Here is a 15,436-nt window from a genome sequence, read left to right on the forward strand (position 1 = left end):
GGAAGAGTCACAAAGTGTCAATTTTGGGTCTGTAACTCTGCATGTCCTTATAATGAACTTCCTTAACGGCTTGTGACTGATGCCAGGCCAGGTATGTCTGCTACAAGAAACTGGTTGGTTGAACTATGAACGGTAGATTTTATTGCATAGTATTGTATTGTCTCCAACCTGAATTCATTTCAGTTCCAGTCAATTAATTTTTATATTGAATTTGATATTTCTATTAAAAGACACACAAACTACAGTGTTGTGAAAAATGTGCATGGAGCATTATTTCCAAATATTCCAGAATCAAATATTTATTGACTCAGTAATTGCAATTTTAGCCATGTAGCTCTATTATCGCTCATAAGAGCTTGTGTAATTTGAATATGCCATTGAGAGTATATGTTAGGTGGGACATCATATTCAGGAATGTTGAACGATGACCTATGCCCTGAAACAGCTGGTGTGGCACTAAAAAAATCCTTAATGATTGACTGGAGTGTTTTGAATAGTCTATAGCAGACACTGGCCCTTTTCTACCTTCACGTACTTCTTGTCAAACATATGAGCGTTGCCAAGTTAACAGCAAACCGATTTAAAGTACATCAGCTAATCTGTTTTTAAGAATAAGGGCTATGTGGGCTACGGCATTTCTTGTCTGTAGTCTTCTCCTGCCTCGTCTCTAACTGCCCTCATGAAGTGCACCTTTAACTCTACCTTCACTTCCTGCTAAATTGGAACACATTTGTACCTTAACCTGTCAGAATCTACTTGGGCGAATCCAAACGTACGTGTTTCTGGTCTTTTTTCTACAGATTTAACTTGTGCCTGCTATAGGGGTACATCTGTGAAAAATGTACTTTTGTAGTACAGGGGTATGCTGCTCCTGTGCATCTGTTTTTGTACCAGTTGTTCTGGACTGTCACACATCTCTCCAAGGAGCCAGGAGAAAGGTACAGAATACTATAGGGATGTCTTTCAAGGATGTTTTTCACAACACAAAAAGATTCTCACCACAAGACCTGAGGGATGCTGAAGCTCATGTTATTGTCAAAGAACGTAGAGACATGCATAATATATAAGTAGATCCCTTACTTATTTCCAGAGAAACATCTGAAAGAAAATATACTTTTGCTGTTTAGAAATAGATACAGCTGACAGTTTGCATCAGCAATGTGAAGCAGACCGCAGTGGTAAATATTATGTGATTATGTGTGCTGATAGGAGTCCTCTGTTTCGAGATAATGATGTGATATCTCCCTAAAAATCAACCTAAGCTATGTAACTGTTGCGATAACTGGTGAGCTGAGGTTGATACAGCAGCACAAACTCTTACATGGGCGCATACAAAGTAACAAATAAAGCTGTTGTCTCTTTGCCTGTGGCCCCGGCATCAAATAAGTCCTTGCCGCTGTGCAGTTTATCTGAGATGAACATCTCGATATTCTCACCCTCCGCTGTCTTCGCCGTGTTTCAGCTTCCTCCTTCCCAAAGACTCCCCCGCTCAGTGATTAGCGGCTTAAAATATACCGCGGTGTGAACTTTACTCATTTTACTGCTCCCCAAACAGAGTCACTCAAATGTACAGGTGATTAAAACGAGACTGACAGGTGTGCGGTGAAGTCTGTGGAAAAAGTGCAGGAGCCCCTGCTCTCCATTAGTTTAATTAAATTACCTTAATCTGATATAGGCTATTTCAAGTCATCACCCAATTATATGCTCTTTTTCGTTGGTGGCCCTGAGCACTGGAGTGTATATTTATTTATTGCCTCCCTCCACCCCAACACACACACACACACACACATGCCCATAAATACACACACACTTAGGCAAGCTGAAAGTTCAGTTCTGTCTGGCAGCCTTTCAAAATTATGTGCATTCATTTTTAATTAAAATCTAAATTTAGGTGTTTTGCGGCAGAATATTTTATATTCTCCAGGGACACTGAAGAGTTCAATGTTTAATTCATTTCTCATCACTCAGCCTTGAGATTGCTTGTCTTCATATTGTTTCTACCTGACCTGAACTTCTCTAAATGTTTTACTAGAAGTTAATGCATTTCTTCACAGTCCACTGAATACAGTTTTACCTTTTTATTAACGATCGGTGGTTATGTTAATAGAAAATGCCCATTATTTGCCTGGTTTGTTCAGAATTATGTTTATAGATGGTATGATTGTTGAGAAACAATGCGACCACAGGTAGTCATACAAGGAAACAATGAAGAAAGGATGTGATGAGAATAACAGGGGGTGACGTCAGCTTCCTTTGACGACAACTTTCCCAAACAAAAATAACATTAGGAGGATTGGGTCACTGAATCTGCGTGCAGTTTTGAAGCTAGTTAATTACTAAATCAGGCTGCACCATTAATATGTAAAAACTGTTAGCAGTAGCTCACTTTATGAAATGTAATGTAAAATCTTCCCAGTTTACATAATTTAATCAAATTACATTCACTCTTAACGGATAAATATTAGCAAGCTAGCAATATTTTGTCAGTTAACAGTGGCTAATTCAGCTAGTTTAGTAGCAGCTAATCTTTCCGGAACAACTGCTTTAGCTATTGCAACCCATTTTAACTAAGTGATAAGTAAATCTTCACCATGAAGACGATTCCATTATAACTAAGCTAATATCTTAGCTGCTGCAACTGGTTCCTAAGTTTGAGATATTTGAAATGAATATCACAATATGGATAAAAGCATTTGATGTTTTGCGATTGATGTTCAATGCAACTTGAATTGCACTCTGAAATCCAATCTAATCACATAACTTCTTCACACATGTGTAACAAAAACCTTTTTTTTTTTAGTTTATGATTAAAAATGTAGAAATTAACTTTGTCAAAAGAAGTGTGTACAATACAAACAGGTTTAAATGATCACAATGTGAATCCACTCATTCGTGTGTAATCAAGGACCCCAGAGAAAACACACACAACTGCAAACAAGATGAATTCAGTACATTTAATTGTTATTTGATTCATTGCACATTTTCTCAAGTGCAGTTATACTCAATGTAAAGCTTTAAAAAATACAATCTCAGTCATCTCTGACGTGATTCTGAGTGCTTTCATGTTGATTTTTTTCAAAATAAAATACAGTATATGACAGATAAACCTTCTCGATAGAGTTGTGTTCTTTGATAAATATGTAAAGTAAACACTGAGAAACAGGGCAGCATAACTGGTCAACGTCAAAGATACTTTCATTCATATTTAGGTAGTGTAACTTTTGACATAATACACGTACATTTCCCTTTGTCTGTGTAAACACAATTGTGTCTTAATGTTTGTTTTTTCATTAAAGAATTGTAGATATTGTACTACCCTTTAGAAGAGATCCCTCACATTAACCGTAGCATGAATTACCACCTTTCTGTTGGCACCTGAATAATCATAAACACCACTCTTGAGCTGCACTTGTGCATGCTCCACATCGCACACGTCCCCCACTTCCCTCTTTAGAAATAGCTCACCAGGTTTACGATACTTAACATTTTTTCTCAAATTAAAAAAATAGTTTGGATCATCGACTGTACACAATACCAAAAACAATGTGCTTTTCCCCATATAGTGTATAGTGCTGAGTTCGACATGCCATCCACCGGCTGTAGTTAAGAGTGCACCCATCTCCCTTTTTTTGAAGCAGGTGGTAGTCACAGGACGCATCACGGAGGCCTCTCTCCGTGAAACTTTCGGTGTCTGTACCTGCCGTTCTTTTCCTTGGCCATGTTGATACAGGCGTTGTGCTTGTTGCTCTGCAAGTGGTTCCAGTACTTGATGAGTTCGTTGGGGTGGAACTGATGGGATGTGATCAGGTGGCTGTACTTACAACTGGAGTAAGACACCCGCCAGTGGTTGAAGAGGAACTCGTTGGGAGGGGGCGCCGGGTCGATGCGCAGCTTCGCCAAGCAGATCCCCACGTAAACGTCTTCCAAGTGCAGCCTGCGTATGCTGAGAGAGGCCTGGTAGATCAGCTCAGCCATGTCCCCTGAGAACACGTACCCCGTGCCTGAGCAGAATATCGGGTAGCGCTCGCTCGGGTACAGCTCCGGCGGCATGTACCACTTGCTGTCCTTGTTTCGGTTTGGTGCATAGCCCCTCATCAGGTAGCCGGTGAAGTACCTCTGCTTGGGGGGGAGCTCGGGCTTCAGCAGCTTTTGGATGAGATACTCAGTATTGACAAACATGTCGCTGTCTGTCTTCATCACATAGGAGGCGTGTGGGCAATAGGTGGCCACCCAGTTCATGCCCATCAGGGTTTTGATGGTCAGGTTGTAGTAAGTGTCCTGATAGTCCTGTTGGATGATGTCATGGTAAACGCGGCTCTCTTCCTCTATGCTGCTCTGAAGGAAGGTGTCGGAGCTTTTCCCTGTGCCGAGCAGGAAAAGACGGACAAACCCCAGGCCCATTGCGACGCTCTCATTCCCCCAGGTCTGGCGGATGGCGTTGCGGGCATCGGCCTGGGCGGGTTCTGCAGCGATGAGCAGTATGAGGAAAGGTGTGGTGTCCCTGCACTTGAAGGGCTCGTTCAGGATGTAGCGGTAGGGCTGAGCGCTGAGCCTCCCACCCACACCCATCTCCTTTTGTAAACTGTTGTTTGTGCTCATGGAGTCCCCAAGCCCCATTACACCCATCCTGGCTCCTCCTCCACCTCCCCCTCCTCCCGCCTCTCCTGCCGCACCCTCTGCCTGCTGCGAGCTGAGGTTGAGCAGAGGCTTTGGCGGCACATACCCCGTCTCTCTCCACAGGCTCCTCAGGGAGCTGCTCTGGTTGGCTTCTCCCTTGGGGCTGCGGAAGCCCCTAATGGTGTAGGTCAGTGGATTTTCCCGGGGCCCACTGCGTCCCGGCAGCCAGTCCTGGTGGCTGAAGAATAAGAAGAGGGTGAATAGCAGAGCCAGTGAGAGGAGGCCTGCCACATGGGTCCGAAAGAGCGAACGCTTGATGGTCCAGGTCATCTTGATGGGACAGCAGTGCCGCCGTCTCCACTGCATGGTGCAGATCGGGGTCGCAGGAGGCTGCTGCTGCTCAAGAATGGGCGGCGGCGGCAGTCACATACAGTCACCTCAAACATGTGGTTGCCAACAATCGGAGGGTTATCTGAGCTGGCAGATGGGTTGGAGTGAGCCTCCTGGTGGAGTAGGGAACAACTGAGTCCACCAGTACAGCTTGGAGCAGGTTTAAAAGGGCTCCTGGTGGAGCTTAGAGGGCGATGATTCCCTGGCCATAGAGGCTTCTCCCTGGCTCTTCTTTGGGACCGTAGACAAACACAGGGTCATGCTCCGCGTCTCGTCTGCTTCAGGATATGATAAGGGTCACCTCCTCTGTGTTTGCTCTCTCTAATCTGAAAAGGGAGAGAAAAGAAACAGAGAAAACAGTCTTGGCTGTGGTCCAAAAAGCAACTCCTATTCGCTGGCACTGAGCCATATGTCAATTATTTGAGTTGCAGATGTGTTTTATTCATTCTATTGTGGGAAGAACTGAGTTTGTTTTTTAATCATTTAATTTATGGTTTGTTTTGGAACACTCACAATAATTCTGAATTAATTTCTTCCAGATGCAAAAGCCCCAATTATATCTTTCTGTGGGTGCATTGCTCACTGTGGTAAATGTCTGAGTCAATATGACAGCGTTGTTGCATCTTTCACTGGACAGGGACCTAGAACGCAGCATGCTGTGGGGTTGTGACCTCCCGAGGAAAGAGGATGGGAAATTTTGAGAATACTGATGCAAATATGTCAGTGGAGGAAAGGAACGTACAATTGAAAATTAACTAGATCCAGGTGTGTGTCTCTTTGCTGAGACACAGTACAAAACAGTTTTTCAGATTAATTCAACCCCACAGTAAAAACAACTGTGAGCATATTTTCCTGTTGCTTTACATAGTAACAGACAATAGGACCATTTCCTAGACCATCACAAACTCGTCTCACAGTTAAGACCATCTAAAAATAGTGAAGAACAGACAATATTCTATAAAGATCTTTGTGGAAACTCTGAGCTGGCGCTGACATAGTGAAGCGGTGGTTGCCTCTTGCATGTCATTATTCAGCTTAACGCCTGGGGCAGAAGTATAAATTGCAGGTTTGCTCAATGTGGTGCCGGCTAACGCTACACCGACCCGCTTGGGCGAGCGAGTGTCATCAGCCCCCCACCACGCGTCGACAACCGGGGAGGAGATGCATCTGTCAAAATGAGTTTTCAGGGTCCAGCAGGCAGTGGTGCCAAAGCCTGAGCCAAACCTCTGATGATAACAGCCTGAGCCCGCCATTCACCTTCCACCTTCGGCTTATCAATGCTGCCTACTGTCTAGCTGTGACCACCCAGGCTGCTCGATCTCACACATCCATAAATACAGGACATGCAAGGAAAAAATGTACACATGCAAACACAGACGACACAGACAGAAATGCGATGTGTGCGATTGCATCTGTTGCCCACAGGGGGTTGTGCACCGAGGGAGGCACGAAGGCGACCATGTATGCGCACCTTGATTCTCTAACTCACCAAGGCAAACAATCCATTTGCACAAGCACAACATTTACTGTGTGTTGCACACTATCATATGCACACCAAATACTGCACACATAATCATTTTTTGGTGTTCACAGAAACACACATCAACACGAAATCAAATGCGGACCAGACTTAATGATATACAGAACAAACATACTGCACAAACAGTAAGGCGCGCGTGTGTGTGTGTGTGTGTGCACTAAACACATAATTATATCCACACTAGATATACATACATCATCATTGCTGTGCATGTTAACTTACACACACACATCAGCAGAGAAAACAGAATATGCCAGCAGAAACTTGCAGGTTGTGCTAGACTCTAGTGAATATTAATGCAGCAGCAGTGCAAGTCTTGAATCCATCCTTCCTTCGTGAGTGTATTAATTTACTGGCTGCCTGCGTTGCTTTTTTTTTTTTTTTTTTTAATTTGTTTGCTTGCTTTTTTTTTAAATAATTTGAAGATGCTGAACAACAGAGCATTATATTTGTGCAAATGCTACATGCCGGCTTAGTGTGAGGCAGATTTTTCTGAACTTCCAATTTTCATTTCCTGCTATGTTTGCTCATTCGTCATGACAACTGGCAAGGAACACGATAACCTTTTCAGGCGAGTGAGCTTACCCAGCGCAAGCAATTACAGGAGAATGAGAGGGGCCAGAGCCGGCTTTGTTTTAAAGGTTAACATACTTTACATCGAAGCATATCCAGCGCTTCTCCTGTCAACTAAATGAACATCTAGTTACATGAGCTCTGATGAAGTGTGCACAAACAAGAGGGGCACGTAAACACACAAATACGTACGAACACAGAGACACACGTGCGTAGTGGATGCCCACACACTGCCACATCCTCCCACCCACAAGCTCACATGTAGACAATCCATGAATGGCTGAGTGTGTGACTTTGTTTTCTTGTTTTCAGCGTAAATGCCAATTCTGCCGAGAGATCAGGCATCCATTTTTACTTTTTAGCAGTTCTATTTAATCTGCCAATGCCTCTCCTCATTAATTCATTTTCTTGCCTCCCATCAATGTCACTTCTATGCAAGCCAATTAGTTACACTAGCACTAATTAAAGCCCCAGCGATTCTGCAGCGGTCAATAATCAGAACGAAGGCTGGGGGAATGACACAGTGGTGACATACTAGGCATACATTATAGCGTCGTCCCTGTCACCACATCAGCTTCAAGCCTAGAGGAAAAACAAAACATAATAATAAAAAAAAAAAAAAAAAAAAAAGAGGACAGGCTTTCAACAGCGAGGTGCACATGCACACACACACACACACACACACACACACACACACACACATACATTCTCCACAGGTAGATTTCTCTGTTTGCACGCCTACATAAACTGTCTGGCCCGTTTTATGCCTCCACAAAGTGTGTAATGCATGCAAAACAAGCTCTGCTGATGTCGATGAGGATGTGACCTTCATTCAGTGAAACAGTGCACTTTGTGATAGTGACACATTTTCCTCGGGGAAAAAAATGCAGCCTCCATTGTTGAGCCGTTTAGAGAGGCTGTTCGCTGGAGTTAGGAGGTTAAACTCTGCTTTATTGAAACAGGCCTGGCTGATTATGTGGCTGACTGAAGTTCTCCTTTGGTTTAATATCACTGCCTTGAAGTAACAGTCCTCACTCAGCCATTACAGTCCTAGATTTAATTTTTTATTAACTAAGTGTTGTGATTCATTGTGACTCATTGCCTTCATCAGGGTGAAAAGAACCTAGGGTTCTTTAAAAAGAAAATCCCCTGACATACGCCAAAAAACAAGTTTGACAAAGAACTCGTGAATGTTGCAGCTGGATGAGGATCTGGCAACAATTAGCAACAATTAGCAATTATTTTCGTAATTAAATGATTAATGAAAAAAAGCCTGTCACGTTTTCCTCGGAGCACCAAAAGATATATGTTCAAACATTTTCTTTTGTTCCAAATAACGCTTGAAGTTACTTTAAAGGTCCCATATTTTATACTTTTCCAGTGTTTAATTTGAAATGTTTATCCATAAGAAGATATATTTGTGGTTTTAAGAACCAAAAACCATCTCAGTGTAGTTTTACATCTCCTCTCTCAGGCTTCTCTCTGGAGCTCTAGTAACAACAGGTTAGTGAGCCAATCAGAAGAGAGGCTCTGAGGATCTCTTCTGACTGGCTGACTGTTTTCTAAATGATAGAATAGAAAAATAATAAAATATCCAATAAAAATGCGCGGCACTTGAGGCACAGCTGAGGGTGGTGATTGCTTTGTTGTGACATCACAAGGTTACAGAAGTCCTGACGGCTGGTTTTAAGGCTCAGTTTCTGAATACAGGCTGTGTGCATTTCTCTGTGGACTGAGCGCTTTGATACTTTTACAGTATTAATATAGAACGTAGACCTGCTTTATAATCAAACAACACATGGAAATGTCACTTTATACAATATGGGACCTTTAAGTTCATTGCTAATAATAGTGAGCTATGTAAGTGCAGTTTCAAATGTGAGACATTAACTTGTAATGCAGCTTTTTTAAGCTGTAGAAAAAAGTATAGAATCTGAATACTAATAAAAAACAGCTGTATACTCACATTTGGTAACGAATTTGAAGTCACGAGAAGGATACATACTGTTCCTGATTTCCCAAAATGATGCAACAAGTGCTATAGATGTCTTTTCTATTAAAACTGTCTCCTCCTACTCACAAAGGTTTTCAATTTTGATGCAGCACAGTTAAGATGTCTGTTCAACATCCAAATGAAAAAAAAAACAATGAAAACTCAGCACTTTCAGTTCTATTTAGCCTTAATTCTCTGACACACCCCGGAGTGCTGCAGTCTAAGGAGGCTTCAGCAACTTCAAATCAGTCATGAAGTTTGTCTGTCTGCTGCTTTATCGTAGCCTGGTGAGAATACCGTTGTAACGCCCCAATAAATATCGCCAGCAGTGAACGAGGACAACGCAGATTGTTTTGTATCTATTTAAGACTCTGGCTCTTGGTGTCAACTGTCAGCTTCCGTGTTGTGAACCAGGAAATCAAAGCTCGAAATGCCTTTGGTCTAGAGAATCAGCTTTATCTTCAATCGCTCAGCCTCTCCTTGAAACCCGTCTGTTTGGTTTTTTGTCGCTGTATTGCTTATGTTGGCAAGAAACATTGAGCTAGTTTCACTGCTATTGTGCTTTGGCCTGCACAGCAATGAGTTTTTTTTGAGGAATTCAGGAATTTCACATCTGCTTCTGGGCTCCTCAGGGAATTCAACCCCAGGCTTCGTTCTGACCAGACGCTTGAAGGAGAGAAGGCTGTTGGAGCCCCCCCCACCCCCCCCCAGCTCACCCCCTCTTTGGCATTGCTGTGATCTCATTTTAAACCCTCCTCGCCCTGGTCGCTCTCCTCGACCCTGTTCAGCTGCACTACTCCTCAACAACCTGTCATTTTCTGACTGTTGTTTACCATCTGATTGCAGCAAAAAGTTCACAAAGACTGGCAAGAAAACAAGCGGAATCGATGTGAGGGATGGTCACTCCTCGCGACTTTCACTCTCTCTCCGTCTGGTTCTGTTTGAGTTATTTGACCAGCTGGTCTCGTTTACTAAAGCAAGGAAGGGATTTTTATATTCTTGTGCAAATTTAAATGTTTCATCAAGATGTTATTGTATAAGAAAGAAGTTTCCATCCTTTTTATTTATTTTTCATCGTAAACTCCTATACCCCTTTATCCAACACCAACCATTATGTTCCAAACAGTTGCACTGATTGTAATCTGGATGTTACGTAACACTTTTAACTATATATAAGTGGATCTTGTTACAAGATTTTGTCATACAATTGAACTGAGCTTGGTTTGGTGCATTACTGCCAGTGGCAGAAGACACTTCAAGCAGTTATCCATTATTTTTGACTAACCATTTTCATCTAATGATTTTAGCTAACTCATTTACCTGTTTCATTTCTTTAAGCTATTTTAGTCATACATTTCTAGCTAACTTATTTATCCGTTATTTATTATTATTGCAACCATTAATGTAGCTAATTGTTTTGGTTGTTTATTCTTTACTTTAAACTACATACTGCAACCATTTATCCACTTTTACATAACTCTTTCAACTCCTTATCCATAACTTTTTTTTTTATCCATAAATTTTAATAGTTTACTCTTTAGCATCTATTTATTTTAAGCTAACTCTTAATACTTCTCTCCTCACTTGCTAACTAGTTAGCTAACTAGTTAGCAAGCACTGTTTGGGTAGCATGAGACGCTGTCTTTTGACTTCTGATTCATTTGCCTTTTTTTTTTTTTTTTTTTTTTTTTTTTTTTTGGATAAATGTAACTGTGTCCATTATTCTTTTTCTCTCTTGTTGCGCTGTTTAGTGCGCTATTTTCAGTTTTACCTGCAGGGGTTTTTAAAAATCTGATGTTGAGATTTATGCCAGAACCCAAATACAAACACAAATGAGTGTGTTGACATTTGGAAATTTCACAGCAACATATCTTTCCAATAAACAGTGTCCCTGCTCCTCTGAATAAGTTGTCACTAGAACAAACTTTCTGTCCAGTACATCAGCCCTAACGGAAAACTGCAAGGAACAGAGAAAATGTTTTTTTGGGGTATCTGAGTGAAGTGACCCTTTGAAAATGTTTGGTGTATATGTGACTCAACTAGGATAGGACCGCTGGGAGAGGGAGGGTTGCGTTCTTGCTAAGTGTTTCAGAGCAGACGAGTGACAGAGGATGACCAGCTGTAATTTTTTTTTTTTTTTTTTTTTTACCCTTCATCACTAGAGGCTTGTCAGATCTGGGCCAGGCCACTGCAGCCCCACATCACACAACATGACCACATCTGATCCTTAAAGGGTCATTTCACCCAAATTACAAAAACCTCTCTTGTGGTATCTTAGCCATGAAGACAGTTTACTTTTAATTGTATCTATAGGAGGGCCTGCCTCCACCTTAACATAATGAGGACAACTAGTTCCAATGACAACCAGTGACTGGGAACCTGTTTGGAACACACCCTACAGCCCGTGCAACTGCTAATAATATAATCTGTGCATTTGCCAAGGAAAACAGGAACTGTCTCTCCAATGATGTTTTGCCAAGCTGAAACGATGAAGACCACTCAATTAGCCGATCACGACTTTGATAATCGTTTAGTCATCATCATTTTTCAAGCAAAAATACCAAACGATCTCCAGTTTCAGAGTCTGCATTAAGAGTTTATAATGCTTTTCTATGTCTAAAGTCACAGTAAACTGAATATCTTTGAGATTTGGACTCTTAGTTGGACAAAAAAGAGCAATTTTTTACACATTGGGTTTTAGGAAACTATAATGGATGTTTTTCATTTCATATTTTCTGCCCCTAATGTACATAAAAAATACGATATAGAAGAAGAAGATATCAAAACTTGAACAGATAAGGCCAAAAGAATGTGTTTGTTTGTACTTTGTGGGAACCGACCCTTTAATGTACAAGTCAAAGCTATATAATCGACATGCAGTGAAACATTTTAGATTCATTCGTCCTTTAAAAAGGGTTTTAACAAAGGATCGAGAAACCTCTTTAAACTCGCCTCAAAAATACAAGAGACCTCTGGGAAATAAAGCTTTGGCAGCTGCGAGCCACTGTAGCTGTTGTAAATATTATATGACAGTGATTCTCTTCCACTCAATGAGGGCGATATCCACTCCTTCTCATTGTGCGACTGCCAACTTTTACCACTGACTTTAATTCTAGCAGTATTTCTGTTTTACTTCATTAATAAAGCCCGGCTGTTTTTTTCTATTCTCCTTACTTTTCAGGGCTGTCGGTTCATATGCCACGGCAATAAATTATGAGGTGGTTTGAAAATTAGACCCTATTAAAGTTTCATAGTCTAGTGGGCAGAGTGAACACCCTGATGGTGAGCTTAGCTGATGTTTTTTTTTTTTTTAATGTCAATCTCAGCAGTTAGCAGATATCCCTAAGTATGCATAAGCTTTAGTGCCAAATAGCTCAGACAGCTGTACGTGATGAAGTGGATAAAAAGCTCTGTTAATTGAGCTGAATCAATGGAAACCTCCTGGTATTGCTTCTTGGCAGGTCCAAAGAGGGGATTCCTAAATTTAATTTGAATACAGAATGGACTGCTGACCCCCATGTAATGACAGAGATGCTACCTTCAGGAATCTCTGATGGGAGAAAAAGAAAATGACTCTGCTGTGGGCAAGGAGGAATGAAAGCTGTCATCAACATTCATCCTTAGGGAGTGAAGTAATAATAAAATCAAAAGTATTCTTAATTAGCAAGGATACACCTGCCTAAGGGGCCCTTGCATCATTTTAGAGAGCCACTGGGGGTCCAAAAAAGTGCCAGAGGAGATGCAGGATGTTGGGACACGGGCATGGATGGAGAAACTGATGGATTGATGGATACTAGTCAAAGGCGACTGGAAAAGGTGGATGTTTGGATGTAATGGAGGGGAGATGAGGGCGGGGAAGGCTAAATGAATAATGAGGATGTGGGGGACTGATGAGACGTGCAGTGCTGCGTACCTCCTCCTCATCATGCTGCTGCTGCTGCGGCTGCTGACAGGGCTGCGGTCGGCTGACGGAGTGTGTGAACCCTGGTGCCTTTACCCGCCATCGGCGCCTCCTTGCTTCATAAACAACCTGGGCTTTAGTGCGTCCCCTCTCCGAGCTTCCTCTCCTAATCACACTGACACCTTGGATGTATTTCGTCCCTCCTCGTCCTCATCCCCACAGGCTCAACAAACCTGCAGGTTTTTGGTTCTCCTCCTGCTGCGACTCTCCCTCTCCTCTCCTGCTCCCTATGTCCGTTAGCCTATACACCACGGCTCTCCTCTACCTCTACTTAAATATCTTTGCCCCCTCTTGCTGCTTCGCTGTTGTTTCCTAACCTTATCCAAGTTAACGTCGCTTTCCAGAGGCGTTATTTAATATAAATGTAGGAGATAACACCACAGCATCCACGCACGTTTATCCGATCTGCGGGGAGCACGAGAGAGCAGCGGCGGCAGAGGAGCGGGAGCGCGGTTGGTCCCTCACGATGCTCGGCAGGCTGTTGTACAGTAAAAGCGGAGTGAAAGCGATGGAGATACACAGAATGATAATAATTAAAAAAAAAAATCTCTTCTTCCACCCCTGAGTCCAGTCACTGCCAAAACATGTTCCCCGAGTCCTGCAGGCAAAACAAAAACAATAACTCGTCTACCTTCATCTGCCCGCTTCGGTTTATCAGTCCGCTCCCTCTTTTTTTCCCCTCTCCCGGATCTTTCCGCCGCTCCGCCTTTAGGACCGACCCCTGTCGGATTTTTCAGCCGGGCAAGGCAGCTGCTGGCCCGGACAGGCTGGCTGTCAGACACCACTACACTGACGGAACTCTACCACGTCACTGCATTCTTAGCGGAGCATCTCACGTGACCCAGTTAGACGCTTATGCTGCGTTCATGGGTCGTGGGGGCAAAAAGCATCCCTCCCTCAACACACATACACACATACACACACACACACACACACACACACACAAACACACACACACACACACACACACACACACACACACATTCACACGAACACACCCCAACTGAAAAAGTGTTCAAAACATCATTTTCTAATTAAAACTCACTAAAGGTATAGCCTGTGTAATTGCTGATAATATAGTCTTGTTCCATCATTATTCAATTTCCATTTAAAGGAACACTTTATTAAAATTTAAGGAGTTATTACATTAAACGGCAGTTACTATAATTGTCATGACAAGCACTGATTTGGATCAGGCCGTTAAAAATTTATCATAAATTTTAAATCTTGTGTAAATTTATGGGTCTCCCACTGTTTGAAGACATAGTTTAGTTTTAGAGATTTTGAAATGAATTCATTGTTTTAGGTTCTAACGTTGTTTCTTCATAGCCACATATTCACATTGCAATAAAAATGTCTCGGCCATAAAACGTACCTTCATGAAACTGTGCTGTAGATCATTCATATGTTCATGTTAATCATTTGAAGATGTTAAAAGTCAACCATTAATCTCTCTGAAGTATTCCTCCTTCCTTTTTAAATAAAAACATAAAAGACAAGAAACAAGGACATTACCATGGATACACAATCAGTAGGCCTCAAGTATAGATCTGAAATTACAACGTTTCAAAAGTGAAAATTTAGCTGTAATTTGAGTAGTTTTGGTCAGAGAGTGTGGGCTTGGGCTTCAAACTTTATGGCAAAAGTAGAGCCCTGACCTCAACCCCATCCGACACCTTTGGGATCAGCATTGGACCTCACTAATGCTTTTGTGGCTGAATGAGAGCAAATCCCTGCAGCCACCTTTTCAGGCTTCCAAATATTGTAAATGGAAAATGGACTGGCACTTATATAGTCCTACTGACCTTTACAGTATTTGCTACATTCACCCATACTGTCATACATTACACCCATACACTGATGGACAATTGGATACGCAGCCTGGAGGAGCTGTGAATCGAACTTCCATCCTCCTGATTCGTGGACGACCTGCTCCACCTCCTGAGCCAAAGCCTTCCCAGAAAAGTGGATCTGTTCTAGCAGCAGATGGTGCCCATGGTTCTGGGATGATATGTTCAACAATCACATGTAGGTGTGCTGTTTTTGTGTCCACATACTTCTGGTCCTTTGGAGTGTATTCATGTATTTTATTGAAAATACTGTAAAATATTGTTTGTTTGTTTTTTTAAATTAAACTTCATAACGGATTGATAGCTATCATATTAATATCTAGAAAGAAAAGAGAAAGTATGAGTATTTAAATGGACATTCTGAAGCTTTATTGTGCAGATCGATCCTCCCTCTCGTCCCCAACAAAACAACAAAAAAAAAAGATCCAGAAAATTCGTATCCATGTCTGGCAGTGGGCTACTTTTACTACTGATTGAAAAATTAGATGGAAATTTCTTTCAAGCTACAGCAG

At 42.0% G+C, this 15,436-nt stretch overlaps 1 protein-coding gene across 3 annotated transcripts; it reads right to left on the minus strand.

Annotated features, from left to right (window-relative positions):
- Positions 1-2,940: 2,940 nt before the first annotated feature.
- On the minus strand, positions 2,941-13,882 carry b3galt2 (UDP-Gal:betaGlcNAc beta 1,3-galactosyltransferase, polypeptide 2). 3 transcript variants are annotated; one of them, XM_023428817.2, is made up of 2 exons: positions 13,706-13,882; positions 2,941-5,333 (listed from the first exon to the last, which is right to left on the minus strand). In XM_023428817.2, the coding sequence occupies exon 2, from the start codon at positions 4,981-4,983 to the stop codon at positions 3,658-3,660; it is 1,326 nt and encodes a 441-aa protein (XP_023284585.1). In that variant the 5' UTR covers positions 4,984-5,333; positions 13,706-13,882; the 3' UTR covers positions 2,941-3,657. The 3 variants fall into 3 exon arrangements, with proteins under 3 accessions (XP_023284585.1, XP_023284584.1, XP_023284586.1); XM_023428816.2 differs by having other exon boundaries at positions 13,027-13,882; XM_023428818.2 differs by lacking the exon at positions 13,706-13,882 and adding an exon at positions 9,087-9,762.
- Positions 13,883-15,436: the final 1,554 nt, after the last annotated feature.

This window comes from Seriola lalandi, unplaced genomic scaffold (assembly GCF_002814215.2).
Source record: "Seriola lalandi dorsalis isolate HSWRI2012SDOR001 ecotype SW California unplaced genomic scaffold, Sedor1 jcf7180002054885, whole genome shotgun sequence".
Classification (NCBI taxonomy): Eukaryota; Metazoa; Chordata; class Actinopteri; order Carangiformes; family Carangidae; genus Seriola; species Seriola lalandi.

What these genes read in the sequence shown, in the direction of transcription:
- b3galt2 (XM_023428817.2), bottom strand. Translation starts at nt 4,983, where the DNA reads ATGCAGTGGAGACGGCGGCACTGCTGTCCCATCAAGATGACCTGGACC.